Here is a 22,879-nt window from a genome sequence, read left to right as displayed (position 1 = left end):
TTCCAGGGCAGGTTCGTGTCTCCCTAGGGGAACACGGGACCCCCAGGACCGGGGCGCAGGGGGGATGCGCGACTTCCCGCTCCCCCTCCGGCTCAAATGCTCGGCTTCCCTCGCCGGGGACGGGGCGGGGGCGCTGCTCGGATCCCTCCGGGGCTGCCTGGGTCCGCTCCGCGGGGCTGCCCGGTTCCCCCCGCCCCGGCTGTCCCGGGGACCGCGCTCAGGCGGGAGGCGGCGCCGGTGCCGCTCGGGGCGGTGCGGGCCGGGAAGGGGCGGGGGCGGCGGGTTGGGCCGGGCTGGGCTGGGCTGGGCTGGGCACGGCTCCGCTAGGCTCGGCTCGGCGCGGCTCGGCTCGGCAAGGCAGGGCTCAGCAAGGCTCGGCAGGCAGAGCGGTCCCCGGAGCCGCAGGTAGGTGCGCGCCCGGCACCCCCGCACCGCGCTCCCGGCCCGGTTTAAGCCCGGCCCGGCTCGGTTAGACTCGGCTTGGCGGAGCTGCCGCTCTCCCGGCCCGGCGCGGTTCCCCCCGCGGGGGCTGCCGCGGGTGGGCCCGGCGTGGGGCCGGCGGGGGGGCTGCTTGTTGCGCTTTGGGGGATGAGTTAGTGGCGGAGAAGTGCGAGAGGCTCCGGCTGCAGGAATGCGAGTCATTTCCTCCGCCCGCGGGAGCTGGGGGCGAACGGCGGCCGGGCTGCCCCGCCGGACCTCCGCCCGCCCCCCCGCCGCCGCCTCGGCCCCGCCGCCCCCGCCTGCCCCTCGCCCGGCGACCCGGGGGGACGCTCGCCCTCGGGTCTCTTCATCTGCGGGACCCCTCATCCCTGGGTCACACTCGCCCATGGGTCCCTTCATCTGTGGGTCACACTCGCCCACGGGTCCCCTCATCCGTCAGTCACACTTGCTCGTGGGTCCTCCCACCCCTAGGACCCCTTGCTTGTGGGTCACACTCGCCCATGGGTCCCGTTGTGTTTGGGACCCCTTGCCTCGGGGTGACACTTGCCCATGCATATCTTTACCCATGGGGTGCCTTGCTCATGGGTCACACTTGCCTACAGGTCACCTCACCCGTGGGTCATACTCACCAGTGGGTCACACTCACCCATGGGACCCCTCTAGTTGTGGGACCCCCTCACCCCTGAGTCACACTCACCCACGGGTCCCCTTGCCTGTGGGACACCTCGTTCATGGGTCACACTCACCCGCAGGTCCCATCACCCATGGTTCACACTCACCAGTGGGTCCCTTTGCCCATGGACCATGCTCACCAGTGGGTCCCCTCACCCATGGGTCCTCTTGTCTGTGTGACCTCTCTTCCATAGGTCTTCTCACCCATGGGTTGCACTTGCCTATGAGATCCTTCACCCATGGGTCCTGTCATCTGTTGGTCCCCTTACCCATGGGTCCTCTCATCCACGGATCCCTCTGTCTCTGGGTCACAGTCACCTGTGGCACCCCCTTGCCCATGGACCCCCTTAGCCGTGGGTTGGCTGTGGGGCTGTTGTGGCTCGGGGTGCAAGCTGATACCTGGTAGCACCACTAATGCTCTTCTCCATGTTTCCAACCAGGGATGCAAATCCCCTCCACATTCTGGAGGTGTCAAGGGTAAACCCACGCAGCTCTTAAGCTGGGCTTGAACTGACATAGTGCCCTCATGGCAGCAGGGAAATATGGGCCAAGGTTTCCCAAGACCACGCTTGGTGTTCCCATGTCCTTGGACTCTCATGTGGGCGTCAGGCAGTGCCTGTCCCTGCCGTGCCCCCTGCCACCTTTTGCTGTCATCTTGTAGTCCTGAATCAGCTTTTTTTTTGTTTCTGCATTCCTGGTCATGAGGATGTTTTTCCCTCAAAGCCAAACTCTGCTTTTCCAGAGATGCTCTGCGTGGTGGTGATGGAGCCGGGCATGCGGAGCTTTGCTGCTCTGCCTCATTCCCGGGCTGGTTTGTGACGGTGTTTTTTCCACGGAGCTCGCTCGCCCTCTCCAATTCTTGGCCAGAGCGGGGATTAATTTGAGCTCGCTTGCTTGAAAGCGATGTTGTTTTGTTTAAAACTCCCAGTCCCGAAGGCATATTGGGGTTTGGTTAAAGGTACTGGCTTTTTACTATCATTTTGTAAAGGGGTTTCTTTTTTTAAACTGGGTTTATTCAGGCTCTTTAAACCCAGAGTCTGTAAGCAATTATTCCATTACATGAAAGTCAGTATGCTGAAAAAAGATTAATTCAGACCAGATGTAAAAATAAATGTGAATTTCAAATTAAGATGATGTCAGCTCCATCCTCCTAAAAAAAAAAATAGCAGCCTTTGGACTCCAGATGGAGTATACAAATGATGGCGGTAGTTAAAATATCTGCCTGCTTCTTAATTGAGTTTTAGGCTTTTTTTTTCTTGTCTGAAAAGTGGGTTTAGGATTTTTTTCAAGGGGAAAAAAAAACCAGCGTTTCCCTGTTGCTGCTGGGGCAGGGAAGTTTATGGAGGCTCCGGCGTGGCCGAGGAGCAATCCCAGCTGGAGAACCGGGAATGGCCCTGCCAAGGGAAGACAAATCCCCCTGCTCTGCCTGCTTCAGGATTAAAAACAAGCAACATTGTTTGGCTTTGTTTTGCTGAATCTGGAGGCGAGGATGCTCTAGATGGTCCATGCGTGGTTCTGTGCATTTTGGTATAAAATGGAGCTGTTTGGAGGCTCTTGGCTATCTGTAGAGTGCTGCGCATCCTTTATTTTTCCTCCCCATATGCGTATTTCCCGGAGTAGGGATGGATTTGGGCACTGATCCCACACATGGGAGTGCATCTGGGAGTTGGGTGCTGGGGATGGGGCTCCCCAAAAGTGCTTTTCCCTGGGTTTGCCCACGGCTGGAGCATCTTATGGGGCAGTTTATTACATAGAGAGGTCCATGCTTTGGAAACTCAGGGCTGTGCTCTCTGCAGCGTTGGGATGGTGCGGTCTTGATGCAACTGGATGTTCTTCGCAGATATTTCTCTAATCCCCAAGGCTTGGGGCAAAGTTTTCCGGAAGGAAATAAAATGGAAGGGGCCGGTTCAGTCGCAGAAGAGGGAAGAGGAAGAGCAGGCGCCGTCCCTCCCTCGCTGGAGCCTGCGCCAACGAAATCCATTTCTGCGTGCATCCTCCGCAGAGGCCGGGCGGCTTTATTTATATTTTAGTACGCCAAAGTAAAGGAATGAAGAGGCCTGGGGTGGCTGCGCTGTCAGTCACAGGCAGATGGAAAATCCCCGCTTCCAGGCGGGATTCGGCTCCATGCATCGCAGAAGAACAGACGGGAGGAGAGGATTCCCGAGCTGCCGTGGCTCACCCCATGTTTCCCCACATCCCGGTGTGATGTCCTGCGGGGACTGTCCCCAACGCTGGCTGCTATTGCTGCTGTAACACAAATAGGAGGTGACAAAGGGGCCGTTATCCCATTTCTGGTGTGATGCGCTTGACTCTGGGTGTCCCCAGCACCCACTCTGCCCCTTGCTGTTGTCCCATTGCAGCAGCCACAGGCGAGGAAGAGGAGGAGAATGAAGAGGAGGAGTGTTGCAGAGTTGGTGACAGGTTTGCTTCTGGGGGGACCTGCCTTCCGGAGGCTTTTTTGGACACCCCCAGCACTTTAGGGCATTTTCTGGGGCTGGTGGGGTGGGCCTCCGGCTGCCCAGGCTGAGTTTACAGCATCCAAATAAATAGCTTTTGTGGTGGATGAAGTAATGTAATATTTATAACTGAGTCCTTTTTCCCAGTGAAGGTCTCTTTCATCTGCCTCTCTTCATTAGGAGGAAACTGTTGAGTTTATGAAGAATTGGAGACGATTTTAATTACGGGGCAACCACAGGCAGGAATTAATCTAGCTTTTGGGTTAGGAGAAGCTGCATTAAGTGATGGCCTGAAAACTTGTAATAACAGCTCGCGCATACCTATTCCCTGTGATGTGGGGTAAAAACCGACTCTAAACTCTTAAAAACAAGAAATTCCTGCCCTGTGAATTCATCTTCCCATCTTGCCCAGCGCTTTGGGCCGCCTCTCGCCGCGGGACGGCCCGTGCCGAATCCCTTCCCTCACCCCACTTGTGGGGCGGGAAGGCTGGAACAAAAGCTTGGCGATGGGTTAGATATCTGATAAGGTAGATTTTTTTTTAAATTGGTATTTCAACAAGGAGGGTATGAATCTGGGTGATGGAGATATGGGCTGGATCTGTCTAGGGGCTGGAGATTGGGGCTGGTTTGAGCCATTGGTGTTGTGATGGTTGGTGGGTACCACAGGGGTACAAACCTGACCCAAAACCATGGGCACAGAGGTTCAGCCACTTCTTTTAAGTGTAATTAAATCCTTGTAGGTGGGGCAGAAATGCTGCACATGCAAACCAGCCTCGCTTGGCGTGCACAGAGCCTGCGCCTTTGCTTCTCCGGAAGAAAAACCCATCTCAGCCGGCAAGTTCAAGCGATGCTAAATCCACAACCTTGGAACTGCATCTGAATTTATATTTCCTATGAGAGCCTGGCATGCTGCTCCGGGACCTCCGCCTGCCCTCGGCTGTGTTTGCGAGACCCTGTGCTGAATAAATCCCTCGCCGAGTCAGCAGCGACGGGCCCAGCTGCTTTTCCCAAGCCCGGCAGGTTTTATTGCGTGACGTTCACTTTACAGCAGAGCTTTGTGACGGGGTTTATCCCATGGCGTTGGTACAAGGGAGGGAGACGATATTCCAGCAGCCTGGGCTGAAAAACGTGGTGGATCGAGGAATTTTCTCGGCGTAGCTCTGGAGTTACAAAGCGCATAAGGGGTTTGCGGTGCATTCTTATGGAGTTTTAAAGCTTTTTTTTCCCTAGGGCAGGGAAAGCGCAGCTGGAAAACCTGGATATCCCAGTGCTGTGGAGGCTGGTCCGTGCCTGAGTCCTCATTGCCAGAATTTTTTCCAGCTGTCTTTGGTTTTTGCAAGGGGTTTTCTTTGGAAATCGCCTTGCAAAACTGACCAGGGTGGAGGTTCCTGCTCAGGTTATGGGGTGACCCATGTCCCCCACCATTGCAGCATTCCAGGGGGTCTCTCCCTGCAATCCAGGCTTTTTCCATCTCAGAACCAGGCAAGTTCGTGCCTCATGTCGACTTTTGCACTGGAGCAGAAGTGTCTAGGCGAGGGCAGCGGCGTGGGGTCCTGGGGAATCAAAGCTGACATTGTCGGAATGAGCAACAGATGCTCGGAAAGAATTTTGCCGGCGTCTGGCCTGAGGCTGCTGGAGGCACATCGCCCTGGAAAAGGGCTTTTTTGTGCCCATTTGCTAAATCTGCCGTAGCTCCGGCTTACGGAGAGCTGGCAGAGCCCATGGGGGAAGCTCCTGGAGATGAGGGGGGTCTCACTGGCCACCCCCATGGTGCTCCATGTGGTGGTCTGATGGGGTGTTATCATTCAGCAGCAGGAACTGGAGCATTTTCTCTACAAACACCAAAATACTCGTGTGTTTTTTTCCTATGGAGCTAGGACCCTGCAGAGCTGCTGTTTTCTTTGGCTCCAGCGCTGCCATCCCCACCGAGCCGCACGATGCCCGTGCTCCGCTGATGCCAGCTTGTGTGTTTTAATCCCCGATGCTCAGGGACCAAGTCAGGCCGCAGGAAGACGAGTAAATATATTGACTGGCGTGGGGACAAACAGCCCCGAGATGCCAAGAGCAGCGTGGTGCCGCGGGGAAGGTCTCCCGGGGGACGCACACGCTGCACGGTGGGGCTGGATGCCTGGCCCCTGCCTGGTTTTTAAAGGCAATTTGGAGGCAGCAAGGTGATGAGCTGTGACACTGGGGATTTTGCCAGCACCCTGAAGACTTGGATTTCATTGCCAAGTGCTTTTAAGAAGGTGTTTTCCTTGGGGATCCCGCTGCGAGCAGAGGCTGTGATGGCAGAGGGACCCGTTCCCAACTGGCCGCTCCAGCCTCGGGTGTGTGAGGCTGGTGCTGGTGACAGAGAACGACCGCGTAGTGATGGTTTTGCCGATAAATCAGGGGTATTTTGTACCTGTGTGTGTAGTTCTGAGCAGGCTGTAGCCCGTGGGAGGATGCTCGTGTGCACCCATTGGGGCTGCAGGAGGGCTTTGGGTGGGACTGAGGTGCGGAGGGTGCTGGAGGGTGCCCCCGGGCACGGCTGCTTCAGCGGGGATGCGGCACTCTCCCTGCTATGGCCCGTGCGAGTCGCTTCACGCCCAGCCCCGTGTCGGTGCACAAGAGCTGCTGGGCAGCCGGCCTGGGCCAGAACGTTTGCCAAATACCTTCATCCCCGTTTTGTTCACTGTTGTGATTTTTAATGAACCTTGAAACCAAGCCGTGTGCTGCCCTGTTTGCTCCCAGTTGGGATCAATCGTGTCTGGGCATGGCTGCGATGCACAGCCACGGTGTGCGGATGCAACACGTGGCTACGACGTACACATGCAATGCGTGGCCACGACGTGCAGCTGCAATGCACAGATGCAATGTGACCATGATGCAAGGCACAGCCACGATGCATAGCTACAGTGCATAGCAGCAATGCATGGCCACGATGCACAAGTGCAATGCATGAATGCAATGCACAGGGGCAATATGTGACCATGATGCATGGATGCAAGGCACAGCCACGATGCATAGCTACAGTGCATAATGGCAATGCATGGCCACGATGCACAAGTGCAATGCATGAATGCAATGCACAGGTGCAATACATGGCCACAATGCACAGATGCAATGCACAGCCACAATGTACAGATGCAATGCGTAGCCATGATGCATGACCACTATGCACAAATGCAATGCATGGATGCAATGCGCAAATGTAATGCACAGATGTAATGCATGAATGTGATGCACAGGTGCAATACATGGCCATGATGCATGGATGCAATGCGCAAATATAATGCACAGGTGCAATGCATGAATGTGATGCACAGGTGCAATACATGGCCAAGATGTATGGATGCAATGTGCAAATGTAAGGCACAGGTGCAATGCACGGCCACAATGCACAGATGCAATGCACAGTCACAATGTATGGCTGCAATGCATGGGTGCAATGCATGGGTGCAATGCATAGCCACGAGGCACGATCACAATGCACAAATGCGATGCACAGTCACAATGCATGGTCATAATGTGCAAATGTAATGCATAGATGCAATGCATGGATGCAATGCACAGCCATAATGCATGGATACAATGCACAAAAGCAATTCACAGTTGCAGTGCATGGTCATGATGTACAGAGGCAATGCATGAAAGCAATGCACAGGTGCAACACATAGTCATGATGCGTGGATGCAATGCACAGCCACAATGCATGGGCACAATACATGGGTGCAATGTGTGGTCACCATGCATGGCCACGATGCACAAATGCAACACACAGATGCAGTGCATGGCGGAGATGCATTGGTGCAATGCACAGCTGCAATGCATAGGTGCAACACATGGCCATGTTGCACATTTGAGACACACAGGTGCGATGCATGCCCACGATGCACTGCCACAATGTATGGATTCAATGCATGGCCACAAGGCATGGCCGGTTGCACCGCTGCACAGGGCCTCAGTTCTGCAAACCAAGGGTGGCATCATCTCCAGATTTCCCAACTTCTGGAAAACCCCAGTAACTACTCAACACAAAGTCACCTCAGGGCACTTTTTTCCCTGCTGTACAAATATGCAAGTTAAACTGTTTTGGAAGCCAAAGGCATTTTCATTTAGACCAAAGCAAATATTTGGTGAAGAGGGAGATACTATACTGTCCTCAGTGCCAGCAGAAATCTGTGGGATAGAAAAAGGGGGAACTAGTTTAAAGTTTAAAGATCCATGCTCACGGTGTCGTGTGCTCATTTGTGTCCCTAGGGATGTTCGTGGGATAAAAAGTGTTTAAGGAATATTTGCTCTTGAAAATAAGAATTGCCTGGGGTTAGTGCTATTAGAGGATGGATTCACGACTGCTGGGAAGTGGCAAGAAATGGTGAATCCCATTTGCAAATCGCTCTTAGTGCTTGGGTTGGTTTTATTTAACCCCCTAAAGAGCTGGAGCTGGGGGAGGTGATGCTGGAAGGGACACGGGGTCCCTGCTGGCAGCAAAACCCCCAGTGCCGCTGCACCACTCCTCCCGGGCAGAGCCAGGGCTGTTCCCAGCGGATAAACTTTTATCTTTTAAAAAAATTATGCCAGGAAAGCCTTTCCTAAGGTTTTTCTGAACCCGAGTCGGGAGAATAAAACTGCTGGGTCAGGTTTTTTGGTCTTGGCTGTGATCCTGCACTGCCCCAACCACAGCGCCAGGGCTGGGATGCAGGGTCACCGTGGCGTGGTGCACTCAGGGGTTTTGGAGGAAACCCCGTTTCTGGGGGGACGTGGTGATGGGTGTGGGAAACTGGGGGTTCTGTGCATGGGGCTCAGCACCCCTCTCGCCCACAGGGATGGCACCCGCGGGGACCGAGGCCACCGCGGCCCGCTGGTGAGGTGCCCACCAAGCCAACCCGAGCCCCCAGCCTGGACCAGGATGAACAAACTGACCTTCCACAACAACAGAGTCATGCAGGACCGCCGCAGCGTTTGCATCTTCCTCCCCAACGACGACTCCCTCAACATCATCATCAATGTAAGTCGGCCCGGGGGCTGGGGGGGATGCTACGGGGCGGGATGGAGCAGCTCTGCTGGGGGACGGGCTGCAAGAATTGGGGTTTTAAACTAAAGGAGGGGAAATTCAGGACAGACATGAGGAAGAAGACAGTCATGAGGGTGGTTAGAGCCTGGCCCAGGCTGGCCAGAGAGGTGGTGGATGAACCATCCCTGGAGACATCCCAGGCCAGGCTGGACGGGGCTCTGAGCAACCTGAGCTGGTGAAGATGTCCCTGCTCATGGCAGGGGTGGCACTGGGGGAGCTTTGAAGGTCCCTTCGCACCCAAACCATTCTGTAATTCTATGAAACCTTCCCTGAGTACCAGTGTTTTCATCACACCCAGGGGCTTGCAGCCAGGTGCATTTGTAAGCTCTGGTTTTAATTTGGAGCCTGCCTGCTCTTGCCCTGCCAGAGAAATACACACGAGTTATTCCCCCTGAAGGCTGTGGCAGCGTTTTACGCTGTCCTGCTTCTTCCTGACTCAATGTGCTGCTGGCAGCACTGGGATTTTCAGTGGATGACCTGCTCTGTGCCCTTGAATCCACCTCCGTGGCACAGGCTGGTTTCAGAGAGGTCTCCACCACCACCCCGTGCCCCGTGGTCCCTGGGAGAGTTCTGGCCCTGCACCCCAGGGTGGGAACCTGCTTTTAGGGGCTGCCATGTTGTCCCCATGCAGAAATGAGCCCCACAGCCTGGCCTGTCACCTCCTGGTCCTACTCAAGGATCTGGTGGGGGGTTTGGTGGCACCTGCCTGGCTCAGCTGGGCTGGGCGCAGATGCAGTGGGGACCATGTGTAGTTTTTTTTCTGCAGGTGAAGATTTTGTGCCATGAGTTACTGGTGCAGGTGTGTGACCTCCTGAGGCTGAAGGACTGTCACCTCTTTGGGCTCAGCGTCATCCAGAGTAAGTCAGGGGCTTTTGCGCCGTGGCTCTGGCATGATGCCACCACGGCTTGGCAAGGCGCAGTGCCACCGAGCACAGGGTGCATGTTTGCCCAAAAGTGGGTGCAAATTTACCCAACCCTTTGGTGGCTTCTCATTAGGTGACAAGAAGGTTATGGACCCCACCACACCACACCCTGGTGGATTGGGGGGCCAGGGCAGGCCTTGGCGGGATGCAGGGGACACATGGGGGGATGCTGATGTCACCTCTGTCCCACTCAGACAATGAGCACGTGTACATGGACCTGGCCCAGAAACTCTACAAGTATTGCCCCAAGGAGTGGAAGAAGGAGGCCAGCAAGGTCAGCGGTGAGGTCTTGCATGGAGAGCTGACGGCACTAAGGCCACTTCTGTCCCCGTCGCAGGTCACTTCCAGGACATGGGAACGCAGCTGAGGGGTGTGGGGGGGGCACTTGGCTGTTATCACCGTGGGGAAGGGGGGGTGGGTGTGCAAAACAAAACCTAGATAGTGTTCAGTGACTGTCACTCCAAGTGTCACCAAGCGCCCCAGCTGGGGACATGTCCTTCTCGCTCCTCACCCTGTTGATGGGAATTTTTTCCCCCTGTCGTTTCCTTATATTTTTAAGGTATCCCTTCTTCCGGTTTCTAAAATCAAGCATTTGGCTTTTTTTTTCCCCAAAAAGCACCTTTTAATTATTTCAGTGCAATATGCCAAGGGGGTTTGTGTGAATGTCCTTGTGCTGGGGCTGAGACAGACTGGTGGGAGATGGGCTGGGGAGGGACAGTGGCTGGGGGGGGCTGCAGACCCCCAGCGGTCTTGAGCCACCTGCTTCTTTAAATCCAAATCCCCTTCGTGTTTCAGTATATTAGGGGTAAAAATGTGACTGGTGTTAGCTAGTGAATTCTTGCCCATGGCTTTCACCCCATGTGGGACAAAGGGTTGGCCGTGATGGACCTGGCCCCCAGTGGCTGAGGTGAGGGCCTGGGGGCGGGGACGCGATGCTGGGGTCTCTGCAGGAGCCCTGAATGTCTCCTCCGTTCCAGGGGATCGACCAGTTTGGCCCACCCATGATCATCCACTTCCGAGTGCAGTACTACGTGGAGAACGGCAGGCTGATCAGGTGGGGTGAACCCCCCGCCCCCCTCGTTGTGGGCACCCCCCCAGGGCAAGCAGCTGGTGGGGGAGCACCCAGGGGTGCCCCTGGCTAAGGCACCACTCCCGGGGGCTACACAGCCTCAGGATACTGCGGGATGCTGAGAGATGCTATGGGATGCTGTGGGATACTCTGGGATGCTGCAGCATGTTGTGGGATGCCGCGGGGTGTTGCAGGGTGCTGTGCGATGCTACAGGATGCTGTGGGTTGCTGCAGGATGCTGTGGGAAGGTGTGGGATGCTGTGGGAAGCTGCGAGATGCTGAGGGATGCTGTGGGATGCTGCAGGATGCTGTGGGATGCTGTAGGATGCTGTGAGATGCTGGGGGATGCTGTGAGATGTTGCAGGATGCTACAGGATTCTGTAGGATGCTGCAGGATGCTGTGAGATGCTGGGGGATGCTGTGAGATGTTGCAGGATGCTACAGGATTTTGTACGATGCTGTGGGGTGCTGTGAGATGCTCTGGGATGCTACAGAGTGCTGCAGGATGCTGTGGGATACTCTGCAATGCTGTAGGACGCTACAAGAAGCTGTGGGATGCTGCAAGACGCTGAAGGATGCTGCTTGTGCACCCAAAAGCTCATCCTTTCTGTTGGGGCTGTTTGTGAGAGGGACAGGTGGGGACACTGCTCTCAGCCAGCGATGGCAAAGCCTTTTGAGGGGCTGGGGACATCATGTTCAGGGTTTTGTCACAGCTTAACTCATGGCACAGCCTGTTTATAATTCATGCATATGCTTGTGGCTGGGAGGGAGTGTCAGGTCGTGTTTCAGGGCAAAAATGATTTTCAGGGTCTTGGGAATGTGGGGACATGATGGCATCTGCAGCCACACAAGGATGCTGTCATGGGGATTTAGTCTGGCTGTGAGGGGCCTGGGAATTTCAGCACAGCAAAGCAGCTGTGGTTTTGCACCACCTAATGTGATCCTGAGCTTTAATGATCGGGGAAAAAGGGAGCAAACAACTCCACACCCAGCCCTGCTCCTTCCATAAGAGTTTTGTACCAAGAGGAAGGTGCTGGACTTGTCTCCCACCGCCTTGCTGGGTAGTGGGTGGGTGTCCCACTGACTCCTCTTTCCTCCCTTCTCTCCTCTGCTACTCCACAGTGACCGGACCGCGCGTTACTACTACTACTGGCACCTGCGGAAGCAAGTGCTGCACTCGCAGTGTGTGCTGCGCGAGGAGGCGTATTTCCTCCTCACCGCCTTCGCCCTCCAAGCCGACCTGGGCGACTTCAAACGTAACAAGCACTATGGGAAGTACTTCGAGCCCGAAGCCTATTTCCCTGCCTGGGTAAGTGCGCTTTGATCACAGAATCTTAAAATAGTTTGTTGGAAGGGACCTTCACAGCTCATCCAGTGCCACCCCGGCCATGAGCAGGGACATCTTCACCAGCTCAGGTTGCTCAGAGCCCCGTCCAGCCTGGCCTGGGATGTCTCCAGGGATGGGGCATCCACCACCACTCTGGAGTCCCTGCTTTAAGCTCACATGAATCCCTGTGAGGCTGCTGATGCCAGGCTGCTTGGAGGCTCCCTGGGCAGCCGGTGTTCCTGCTGCATCCCTGTCTGTGGCTTAGTCCTGATTATTAATAACCTCTGACAACTGTGGGGCTGCAAACAGTTGCAGACAGGGAGGGCTGGGGTCAGGGCGCTGGCTGGGATTTCCCTGTGTGCTGCAGAGATGCTCGTTGGGGTTTTTCCTGTGTGCCACGTGCCATCACGGCATTGATTCATCATGGTGGGCACCTGCACAGGCTTTGCAGCCTTTTGGGAGCTGGTGTCCTCCATGCTGGCAGCAGCCATGGGTATAGGCAACTCCTCCCAAGTAACAAGTGATAGGACAAAAGGAAATGGCCTCAAGTTGCACCAGGGAAGGTTTAGTTTGGATATTAGAAAAAATTTCTTCCCGGAAAGGGCTGTCGGGCATTGGAACAGGCTGCCCAGGGCAGTGCTGGAGTCACCATTCCTGGAGGGCTGAACAGAGATGAGGTTCTCAGGGACATGGGTTAGTGCCAGGGTTGGGTTAACAGTTGGACTCGATGATCTTGAAGGTCTTTTCCAACCCAAATGATTCTATGGCTCTATGGGATAGTTCTGGAGGGAAACTGAGGGAGCATATGGTATGACACCCAGCCCAAGGTCACCTCTGACCAGCAGGCAGAGCTGGGTGCTGGGGCAATGCCATCATGATGACTTCATGCAGGAGCAGAGCAGGGACCGGTTCCTTATGGCACAGCAGTGGCACAGGCAGCTCCCAACTGGGACTCCCTTTCTGGAGGGACCCACCTCCCCACTGCAAGGGCCCAACACCAACCCATCCAGGATACCCAGAAACAAGTCCATTTATTCCCAGACAGGTAAATATGAGTTTCAGAGGAGCAGTGAGGGCTGCATGGCTACATGTGACGTGCCCTTGCACCCCAAACAGCTGAACCTGCCCCATGGTTCTTGGAATCACGGAATCATTTTGCTTAGAAGAGACCCTCAAGATCGAGTCCAACCATTGGTTCCCTGTAGCTGGGACTGCCAGCATGTGCAGATTCAATAAGATTTAATAAAAGTTGGAGGCACCATTGCCTACTTTATGTGCTTTCGGGGTTTTACCTGAAGTCTGCCAGCTTCTCTTTTTGTTGTACACATCGCTGAGGAGTGATGGCCCTGGGGCTATGTCCCCAGCCATGCAGGGACCCCGTGTGTGGTTCTCCCTGCCCTGGCACAGGTGTCACCGGTGGTGGGAGCTCCACGGAACAGCACTTCCCAGTGGGAAATCTTTCTGGCGAGAAGTTGTTAGCTGCTGTATCTATTTTATTTTTGCTTGGAGGCCTCTATAATGGAGCAGAGAACAGAATCATAGAACAGTTTGGGTTGGAAGGGACCTTCCAAGCTCATTTAGTCCAACCCTGCCATGAGCAGGGACATCTTCACCCAGCTCAGGTTGCTCAGAGCCCTGTCCAGCCTGGCCTGGGATGTCTTCAGGAATGGGGCATATTGCTCCAATTTCCCTTTTCCCCTGGAAGTTGCTGCTGCCTGGGAGCACTGGGGCTGGCATGGAGCAGCTCCCCTGGACCAGCTTCTCTTCTCCTCCAAACAGGTGGTTGCCAAGAGGGGCAAGGACTACATCCTGAAGCACGTCCCCAACATGCACAAAGACCAGTTTGCACTGACAGCATCCGAAGCCCATCTCAAATACATCAAGGAGGCTGTGCGGCTGGACGACGTGGCCGTGCACTACTACAGGTTGTACAAGGTGAGCCCAGGCGGGGGTTTGGATTCAGGGCTGGTTTTTATTAGAAGGATCAACTGCTGAGCAATTTCTAAGGTATTTTGCGAATTGCTGCATTTGAATTGGCACTCACTGGCTGGAGTAGAGAGAGATCTCAAGGATATGCAGCTTTTTATAGTCCTGCCATTCTCTACAAGCGATGGAAAGGTGAGAGGTGTGCTGAGGGGTGAGGAGGCAGCCGTAAGATTTCTGGGATCTTATTTCTTGGTATTTTCCCCTCTAAGAAATGCATGCTGGGTTTTTCTCCTGGGAACAAAACGATTTGTCTGCTGGGAGCCTGCTGCTTCACAGACCATTTTGCAGCATCCTTAAGTTCAAGAGGAGAAGCCTTTGGGAGAGCACAGGGAATGGCAAGGGGGTGTGTTGTTAAAAAGGACTGTAAAGAAAAATAAAAAGCTTGTTTCCAGCCCCCTGGGGAGATGTGCATGGGGAACAGGGCAGGGCAGGCTGCCCCACTGTCACCCACTCCGTGCCAGTGCAGGAGCAGGTTGGGCTCAAGCGTAAAAGTGCCCCAGCTCTGGTTCTGAAGGTCAGTTTTCTGAGGTTAAACTGCTTTTCCAGACCCTTAACCTGGGGTGTTTCTGGGCAGTGAGGGAGCTGGCAGGCGCCTGGGTGTGAGACTGTTAAACGACGAAACTGTGAAGTGTTTGTGCATCATTAATCAAGTGGTTGGACCCGATGATCTTAACCGTCTTTTCCAACCTCAATGATTCTATAATTAATGTTGCACCAACTGGGGTGGCTACAGGAGGATACTTGGGCTGGGAGGGGCAGATTTATTCACTTCACAGTGCAAATCATATATGTAGAAGCATCTTTTTTTTTTTCCCCCATAGGACAAAAAGGAGGTGGAAGCCTCCCTGACATTGGGGCTGACGACACGGGGCATCCAGATATTCCAGGTAGGCAGCAGAGCAAGGGTGACAGCTCGGCTCCCTGCCCACTGCTGGTGTCCTCAGCCTGTCCCTTCTCTTTTTGCAGAACCTGGATGAAGAAAAGCAGCTGCTCTACGACTTCCCCTGGACCAATGTGGGGAAACTGGTGTTTGTGGTGAGTGTCACTGTGCCCAGGCAGAGCATCGCTGTTCCTGGGCTCCGACTGGGGCACAGGGGAGTGTTTCCCAGACCCCAGGCAGGGTGGTTGCAATCCAGGAGGTTTGGAGAGGGGCCAGGGGAGCCACAGAAATGATCCAAGGCTGGAACAGCTCTGCTGGGAGGACAGGCTGAGAGAGTTGGGGTGTTCAGCTGGAGAACAGAAGCTCCGGGGACACCTTATTGCAGCCTTTCTGTACTAAAAAGGGGCTGATAAGAAAGATGGGTACAGACTTTTTAGCAGGGCCTGTTGTGATAGGACAAGGGGTGATGGTTTTAAACTAAAGGAGGGAGATTCAGGCTGGACATGAGGAAGAAATTGTTGCCCCTGAGGGTGGTGAGAGCCTGGCCCAGGTTGGCCAGAGAGGTGGTGGATGAACCATCCCTGGAGACATCCCAGGCCAGGCTGGACGGGGCTCTGAGCAACCTGAGCTGGTGAAGATGTCCCTGCTCATGGCAGGGGTGGCACTGGGGGAGCTTTGAAGGTCCCTTCCAACCCAAACCATTCTATGACTCTCACAGGCAGGCTACGGTAGTTCTGAGTGACAATTAGAATATTTTTCTCTCCCATGTAGGGTAAGAAGTTTGAGATCCTGCCGGACGGGCTGCCCTCAGCCAGGAAGCTCATCTACTACACGGGCTGCCCGCTCCGCTCCCGCCACCTCCTGCAGCTTCTGAGCAGCAGCCACCGGCTCTACATGAACCTACAGCCCGTCCTGCGCCAGGTCCGCAAGCTGGAGGAGAATGAGGGTAGGTGACCCCCCTGGGGTGTAAATCCCACCGGCACCCACACGGCTTTTCTGTCTGCACCAGCACCTGGTCACTGTGTCAGCTCTGTGGCTGGGAGCGTGGTGGGGGTGTGTGTCCCCATGTCCCCCTCGGCCCTGACTGTCTCCAAGTGGGCAAACCCTCTCCTGGCTGGGCTGGGGGCTCACAGACTCCCCTGGTTGCTTAGAGATGGGCACAAGCCCCACTGTGGTCCCTGGTGGCCCAGTTCCTCCCAGTGCCTCAGTGCAGTGCTGCCAGTGCCCCACATCCCATCTCCAAGCTCAGAAAGCCCTTGTGCCAACATAAGATCTTCTTCCTCTTCCCTCTCCTCATCTTCCACTTTCTCTTCCTCATCTTCATCTTTCCACTCCTCCTTCTCCTCTTCTTCCTCCTCCTCATCATCTTCTTCCTCCTCAGCATCCTCATCTCCTTCCTCCTCCTTGTCCTCCTCATCTTCGTCCTTCTTTTCTTCCTCCTCCTCTTCCTCATCTTGTTCCTCCTCATCATCATCTTCTTCCTTCTCTTCTTCTTATACTCCTCTTCTTCCTCTTCCTCCTCTTCCTCATTTGGATGGATGGCACAGCACAGAGCACAGCAGCTTTGAGTTTCCCCACCCCACCTCACCAACCCCAAATGCCACCAGGACAGGGCTGGTACTCCACGCACCACCCTGCAGGGCTTGGGTGACAGTGTCTCTGGGTGCCCCTGGGTTCTGAGGGTGGCCATGGCACCCCGAGGGGTTGGTGTGCTGACAGTGTGCCGCTGGCTTCGCAGAGAAGAAGCAGTACCGCGAGTCCTACATCAGTGACACCCTGGACCTGGACATGGAGCAGCTGGAGAAGCGCTCGCGCGCCAGCGGCAGCAGCGCTGGCAGCATCCGGCACAAACGCCTGTCCCGGCACTCCACCGCCAGCCACAGCAGCTCCCACACCTCGGGCATTGAGACCGACCCCAAACCCAGGGAGATGGGACCTGAGGACGGCTTCTCAGGTGCAGGCGCCCACCGCAAGCTGAAGACCTGCAGCTCCATGACCAGCCATGGCAGCTCCCACACCTCCGGGGTGGAGAGTGGGGGGAAGGACCGGCTGGAGGAGGATTCCCAGGATGATGGTGAGACACCAGCTGAGCTTTCCAGCTTGTAGAATCATAAAATAGTTCGGGTTGGAAGGGACCTTCAAAGCTCATCCAGTGCCACCCCTGCCATGAGCAGGGACATCTTCACCAGCTCAGGTTGCTCAGAGCCCCGTCCAGCCTGGCCTGGGATGTCTCCAGGGATGGTTCATCCACCACCTCTCTGGCCAACCTGGGCCAGGCTCTCACCACCCTCAGGGGCAACAATTTCTTCCTCATGTCTGGCCTGAATCTCCCCACCTTTAGTTTAAAACCATCACCCCTTGTCCTATCACAACAGGCCCTGCTAAAAAGTCTGTCCCCATCTTTCTTATTGTCCCCTTTAAGTATGGGAAGACTGCAATAAGGTCTCCCTGGAGCCTTCTCTTCTCCAGCTGAACACCCCAACTCTCTCAGCCTGTCCTCCCAGCAGAGCTGTTCCAGCCTCAGATCATTTCTGTGGCTTCTCTGGCCCCTCTCCAGCACGTCCATGTGTGTCCTGTGCTGAGGGCTCCAGCTTCGGTCTCACTAGGGAACTGTGGTTGTCAGATGCTCTGGCGATGCACATCAATGACTTGTCCCACCTTCTCCTCACCTGCAGAAATCGAGATGCTAGTGGATGACCCCCGGGAGCTGGAGCAGGCTGGCGAGATGGAGGTGAGCCCTGACATGTGTGTCTACATCACCGAAGACATGCTGCTGTCCCGCAAGTTCAACGGGCACTCGGGTAAGGTGGTGGCTGCTTTTATTTCCAATTGCCCAATGCAAGTCACGCATTTGGTGTTCAGCAGAACAAAATTAGCCCGTGGTGTCCACTTGGGACACCAGAAAAAGCCATTTGCCCAGTGGGTTGAAGGAGAGATGTGGTTAATCTGGTGCAGGGGAAAGGTGCAGGTTTTAGTCAGAGCAGGGCTGATGCTCCAAGCAGCCACCTCGTGGCACGGGGGTGTGTGCCCAGGCACGTCGGGTTGTTTGGAGATACTAGGGGACAATGGCACGAGCTGCCCATGGGCAATGGAAGTAATTTTGGTGATGTTCTCAATTGCTGGCCCCCACTTTTGTTTTCATGACAACCACTCACTTGTTCCTATGAGCATGAGTGCTGTTATCACATGTGTGAGCCTGGCTTCTCTGGAGCTGTGCCTGCACCCAGAGAGTCACCCACATCACCAAAAGGGCTGTCGAGCATTGGAAGAGGCTTCCCAGGGCAGTGGTGGAGTCACCATCCCTGGAGGGGTTGAACAGACGTGGAGATGAGGTTCTGAGGGACATGGGTTGGTGCCAAGGTTGGGTTAATGGTTGGATTCAATGATCTTGAGGGTCTCTTCCAACCAAAGTTATTTTATGTTTTCCAGCTCTGGAAATCACAGACCTCTACTATTGGGAGGTCTCCAGGGTGCCAGTCTCCCTGGGGAGAAGCTGTTTTAGTGCAAATTTGGGATGCTTTTTAGGTAACACTGGTTGCAAGCAGAGCCATTGGGGTCCTGTTGAGCTGTGGATGCCTTCGCCTCAAAGCAAGGGCAAGCCCCAAAGGCAGCAGGTATGGATCCCATGAGCTGAGAAGCCTCAAAATAAACTTCTTACCCTCTTCTTGCTCTCTCCCCCATGCAGGGCTTATCGTGAAGGAGATCAGCTCCTCCACCTCCAGCTCCTCAGAGACAGTGGTGAAGCTGCGGGGACAAAGCACTGACTCCTTACCCCAGGTATGTGGTACTGGTGGGGCTTTGAGGAACCCCAAAGTCCTTCTGGCACTGGGGTTTTGGGGTCTCCCTGATCTCCTTGGCTCTCTGGTGGGTCCTGAGCCCCCTCCTTGCTTTGCCCAGACAACATGCCGGAAACCCAAGACATCAACGGACCGACACAGCCTGAGCTTGGATGACATTCGGCTCTACCAGAAGGACTTCTTGCAGTTGGCCAACCTCTGCCAAGACACGGCCCAGAGCTTCACCTTCGGCTGCGCCCACGGGCTGGAGGAGGACGGGCTCTACTGCAATGGCTGCTTGGCCCAGCAGTGCATCAACATCCAGGAGACCTTTCCCAGCAAAAGAACCAGCAAGTACTTCTCGTTGGATCTCACCCACGATGAAGTCCCCGAATTCGTCGTCTGAGTGCCGTGGGGGGCAGGACTGGCTGCCCGTACTTGGCATGGGACACTGGGATTCCCTGCCTGGCACAGGGGGACATCAACTCCGTCATTTCCCGCATCGCTCTCTGCAAACCACTGCGCCCGGAGGATCAGCCCAACGGCGGGTGGGATGGAGACCCCTGGGCATGGTCTCACCATTGGTCCCCCAGTGTCCTTTCCCCTCCGGATGATTTTGGGCAAAACACAAGTTGTCTTATATCACCTGGGAGAAGCACGACTCGGAGCTGGCAGAAGCCAACCCGTATTTTCTCGTTGCCTCGTAGCGAGGTGGCCTCTTCTCCTCCTTGTCCCCATCCTCAGCATGATGCTGATGGCTCCGCCGGTGGCTTTAGTGACAATGGACGTTGGAGAGAAAAGTGCCAGACTGTTGTGTTTCAAAGTCAAGCCAAAGAAATGTAAATACCCTAAAGGCCAGTATGGGAAGGGAGAATTAAGCAATAACCAGCTGGGGAGCTCCAGGCGCAGATCATGAACCATGGAGGCTGCTGGGGCTGAGCATCAACCCAGTTCTTCCAGAAGCATGTGCTGGAGGTCAGGCTGGAGTGGTCTTTTTTTTTTTAATTTTTTTCTTTTTTTTTAGCAAAAAAAAACCCCACCCAAGCAAACCAAAAGCAAATGAAAATGGAAAAGAACAGGTCACCTGTAAGGATATTGCAATAATGCATCCCAAACTTTGAACAGCTAGAGATTACATATATAAATAGATCGAGGTATGTATGTTTATATATGTCTGGATCTTATAGACCCATTCGCATTTTTACTTCTGCTCTAAAATACCTTTTATACAAAGGATCTGCCTCTCTTCTTTAATGAACCGTATAAACAATCATATTTTTTTCTAAGCACTAAGGAGAGAAAATAGACTTTGCTCTTGAGAAGAATCGGTATGCAACTGCCTTGTAAGTGTGGCTCTTCCCAGTGCAGTCTCCGTTGTATTTTACCAAGGCTTTTCGTGTGTCTTTAACTCTCTTACACTTTGAATAATTCTGCTAAAGGATGATGGTGATGTGCTAGAAAAACCTGGGGGTGGCTTCTGAGTGTGTCCTAGGGAAGCTTAACCTGCCCAGGTGTAACATTGACCATCGGTACCGGAGGGTAAAGCATTGCAGCAGCTAATATTCATAGCACAATGCCTTTTTAGTCGATATTTTTAATTAGAATTTAGCGATTGACAGCGAAAGTTTTGCCATATTTTGATATACCACCTTTTTTTTTAACTGGAAACTTTTCTTAAAAAAAATATTTTATAAATAAGCACAATCTTATTTTTATAAGAAATGTTGGGCGAACGAGCCAAGAAGGGGGAACTGGCACCAAAAGAAAAGGAGCATAGCTATTGGCACAGTGCAAAAAAGCCAAAAAATTGGGTGTTGTTGCCGTAGGGAGGCTGGCACGAGCGATATTATGGGAAATGAGGTAGGCAGCCAAATGCTGGCAAGGGGAGCAGGACAATGGTGGCCAAGTAGCCACCCAGGACCACTAGCTGCCGAGGAAACCTGCCCAAGGCAGGTGGGGTGATGCTGCCCAGGGGGCTCAGGGCTATGTGCCCCGCTCTGGTTTGGGGAGACCACAGCAAGCACCCCAAAAACCTCTCCAGTGGGCAGCACATCCCAGGGTGGGATGTCGGGGTGCGCTAGTAGCACTGCCACTCCAGACCCGCTTCCACGGCCAGGTTTGCAGTGTGTGGGGGTTGAGTGTGTGCACCAGCATCTGTGCTGGAACAGGCAGGAAAATCCCCTAAATCCATCCCCAGCCTCTGTTTTTTCCCCCTTTGCCAGCGCCTGTGAGGTGGGGGGTCTGCAGCACCCAGCTGGGGGTTCCCGCTGGCAACCGCTCCACGGGGGTCTCTCCATGGGACACTCATCCTGCTGCTCTGCAGGAACACATAGTTGGAGTAAATTGAGGGTTAATTGAATAAATAAATGCTCAGTGCAGTTTGGAAAGCATTGGGGGGGTGCAGCTAGACCATTTCTTCCCCCTCCCCACCCCCCCATTATCCTGCAGCCAAACCCAGACCGAAGCATCCCAGCCACTGGGGCTGAAGCGATGCTGGGGCTGCGATGGAACAAGGGGGAGTGGAGTGGAGCTGGTCGAGCTGACCGAGCCATGCCGGGGAGCAGGGGGGACACAGAGGTGCCATTTATTCCACAGGTGGCTGTGCGGGGTCCCGAGGGACACAGGGTGGCCGTACCCGCCTGCCCTTCGTGCTGCTTCCCCCCCGCAATAATGAGCTATTATCTGTCTGCACGAACGAAATAGTCCTTTCTGTGAAAGGATCTTCCCATCAGGGGTGATGGGAGAGCCAGTGACTGTGTTGCAAAAGAAAAAAAAACAAACAAAAAAAACACAAGGAAAACTATACAAAAACCCCTCAGCAAAATGATTTTGTACCAATGAAGTTTATTGTGTGCCTTTTGCAGTACAGCTGGAAATGAGAATAAAGTGACAGTTGTTTGCATTACTGTGATTCTTGGCCATTTAAAAATGCTCCCAGGCTTAAGTGAGTGATGAAATACAGATGAATTTAATGAATTTTGTACATAATTATTGTGGTCTCTGCTCCAGCATCACCTGGCTCCAGAGAACAGGTTAAGACAACTCCTGCCTTGGGGAAGGATGGCCTGATCCTTTCAATCCTGGTTTTTGGTGATTTGATGTGGTGGGAGCCAGAGGGGATCCCCAACCTGGAGGAGACACTGTGGGCAGTGGGAAGAGTGGGGGTCAGCGCTGCACTGTATTAGTTAAAGATGTGACCTCAAGTAGAACCACAGAATGGTTTGGGTTGAAAGGACATTCAAAGCTCATCCAGTGCCACCCCTGCCATGAGCAGGGACATCTTTACCAGCTCAGGTTGCTCAGAGCCCCGTCCAGCCTGGCCTGGGATGTCTCCAGGGATGGTTCATCCACCACCTCTCTGGCCAACCTGGGCCAGGCTCTCACCACCCTCAGCATAAAATATTTCTTCCTTAGATTTTGTCTAAATCTCCCCTCCTTTAGTTTAAAACCATCACTCCTTGTGCTATCGCAACAGGCCCTGCTAAAAAGTCTGTCCCCATCTTTCTTATCGGCCCCTTTTAAGTACAGAAAGGCTGCACTAAGGTGTCCCTGTAGGATCCTGCCTGAGAGCCCAGGACAGGATCCATCCTCGGGCCAAGCCTGGGGATGCTGCGGAACTGCTGCCTACTCTCAAGGCACTCGATTAAGATTTTCCACGTCCCCACTCTGCAAGTCGTGAGCAAGGGTGACTCTTCATTTTCTCTTTCCTGAATTGATGTTTTTGGGTGAAGTATGTGGATTTGTCAGTGTATGATAGAAGGTTTGTGCTACAGCCTTCCCCCTCTCCGACACCTAGGACCACCCTCCCATCTCCCATAGCACTAATTAAACTCCTCAGAACATAATTAGCCCGTTCTTCTATTCTTAATTTTGCCGGGTTTGCTGATCCTGGCACTTACTTCCTCAAGCCAGGGAAAGCTGCTCTGCAAGGTACTGTAATAATAACCACAGCTTTTCCTTGTCCCTGTTCCCCGAGCATCTCTTGATCTTCAGTGTATCGATCCCCTCACCCTCAACCTAATTGCTGAGACACAAGTGGCAGAGAAGGAAGATGAGGGCTGTCTGCTCAGGATCTTTTTTTTTTTCATTTTCACCATTATTAGCAGCAAAATCGTGATTTCCTGCAGAAGATAAAGATAGATGAAGATGCAGAAGATGAAAAGCCTCTTCTCCCATGGGGACGCAGTATCAGTAAAGCCTTCGGAGTGCTTTTTCCCAGCACGTGCCACTGTCCTGCGGACTTGGATGTGACCACGTGCCACAGTAACACCGGGATCAGAGGCTATTGCCACC

General features: G+C 54.1%; 1 protein-coding gene across 3 annotated transcripts; it reads left to right on the top strand.

The window, feature by feature from the left end:
* Positions 1 to 299: 299 nt before the first annotated feature.
* FRMD6 (FERM domain containing 6) lies at positions 300 to 21,491 on the top strand. Of its 3 annotated transcripts, none has more exons than XM_082059113.1 (14): positions 300 to 405; positions 8,376 to 8,559; positions 9,392 to 9,482; positions 9,743 to 9,822; positions 10,526 to 10,602; positions 11,740 to 11,926; positions 13,724 to 13,879; positions 14,752 to 14,817; positions 14,897 to 14,965; positions 15,582 to 15,756; positions 16,549 to 16,884; positions 17,486 to 17,611; positions 18,496 to 18,587; positions 18,708 to 21,491. In XM_082059113.1, exons 2-14 carry the CDS (start codon positions 8,461 to 8,463, stop codon positions 18,990 to 18,992), a joined length of 1,839 nt encoding a protein of 612 aa, XP_081915239.1. In that variant the 5' UTR covers positions 300 to 405; positions 8,376 to 8,460; the 3' UTR covers positions 18,993 to 21,491. The 3 variants fall into 3 exon arrangements, with proteins under 3 accessions (XP_081915239.1, XP_081915237.1, XP_081915238.1); XM_082059111.1 differs by having other exon boundaries at positions 9,743 to 9,885; XM_082059112.1 differs by lacking the exon at positions 300 to 405 and adding an exon at positions 4,544 to 4,589 and having other exon boundaries at positions 9,743 to 9,885.
* The last annotated feature ends 1,388 nt before the right edge of the window (positions 21,492 to 22,879 follow it).

This window comes from Streptopelia decaocto, assembly GCF_964273445.1.
Source record: "Streptopelia decaocto genome assembly, chromosome: 7".
In the NCBI taxonomy this organism is placed as follows: Eukaryota; Metazoa; Chordata; class Aves; order Columbiformes; family Columbidae; genus Streptopelia; species Streptopelia decaocto.
Note: the sequence above shows the minus strand (reverse complement) of the source record. Positions and strands in the feature narration are given on the sequence as shown.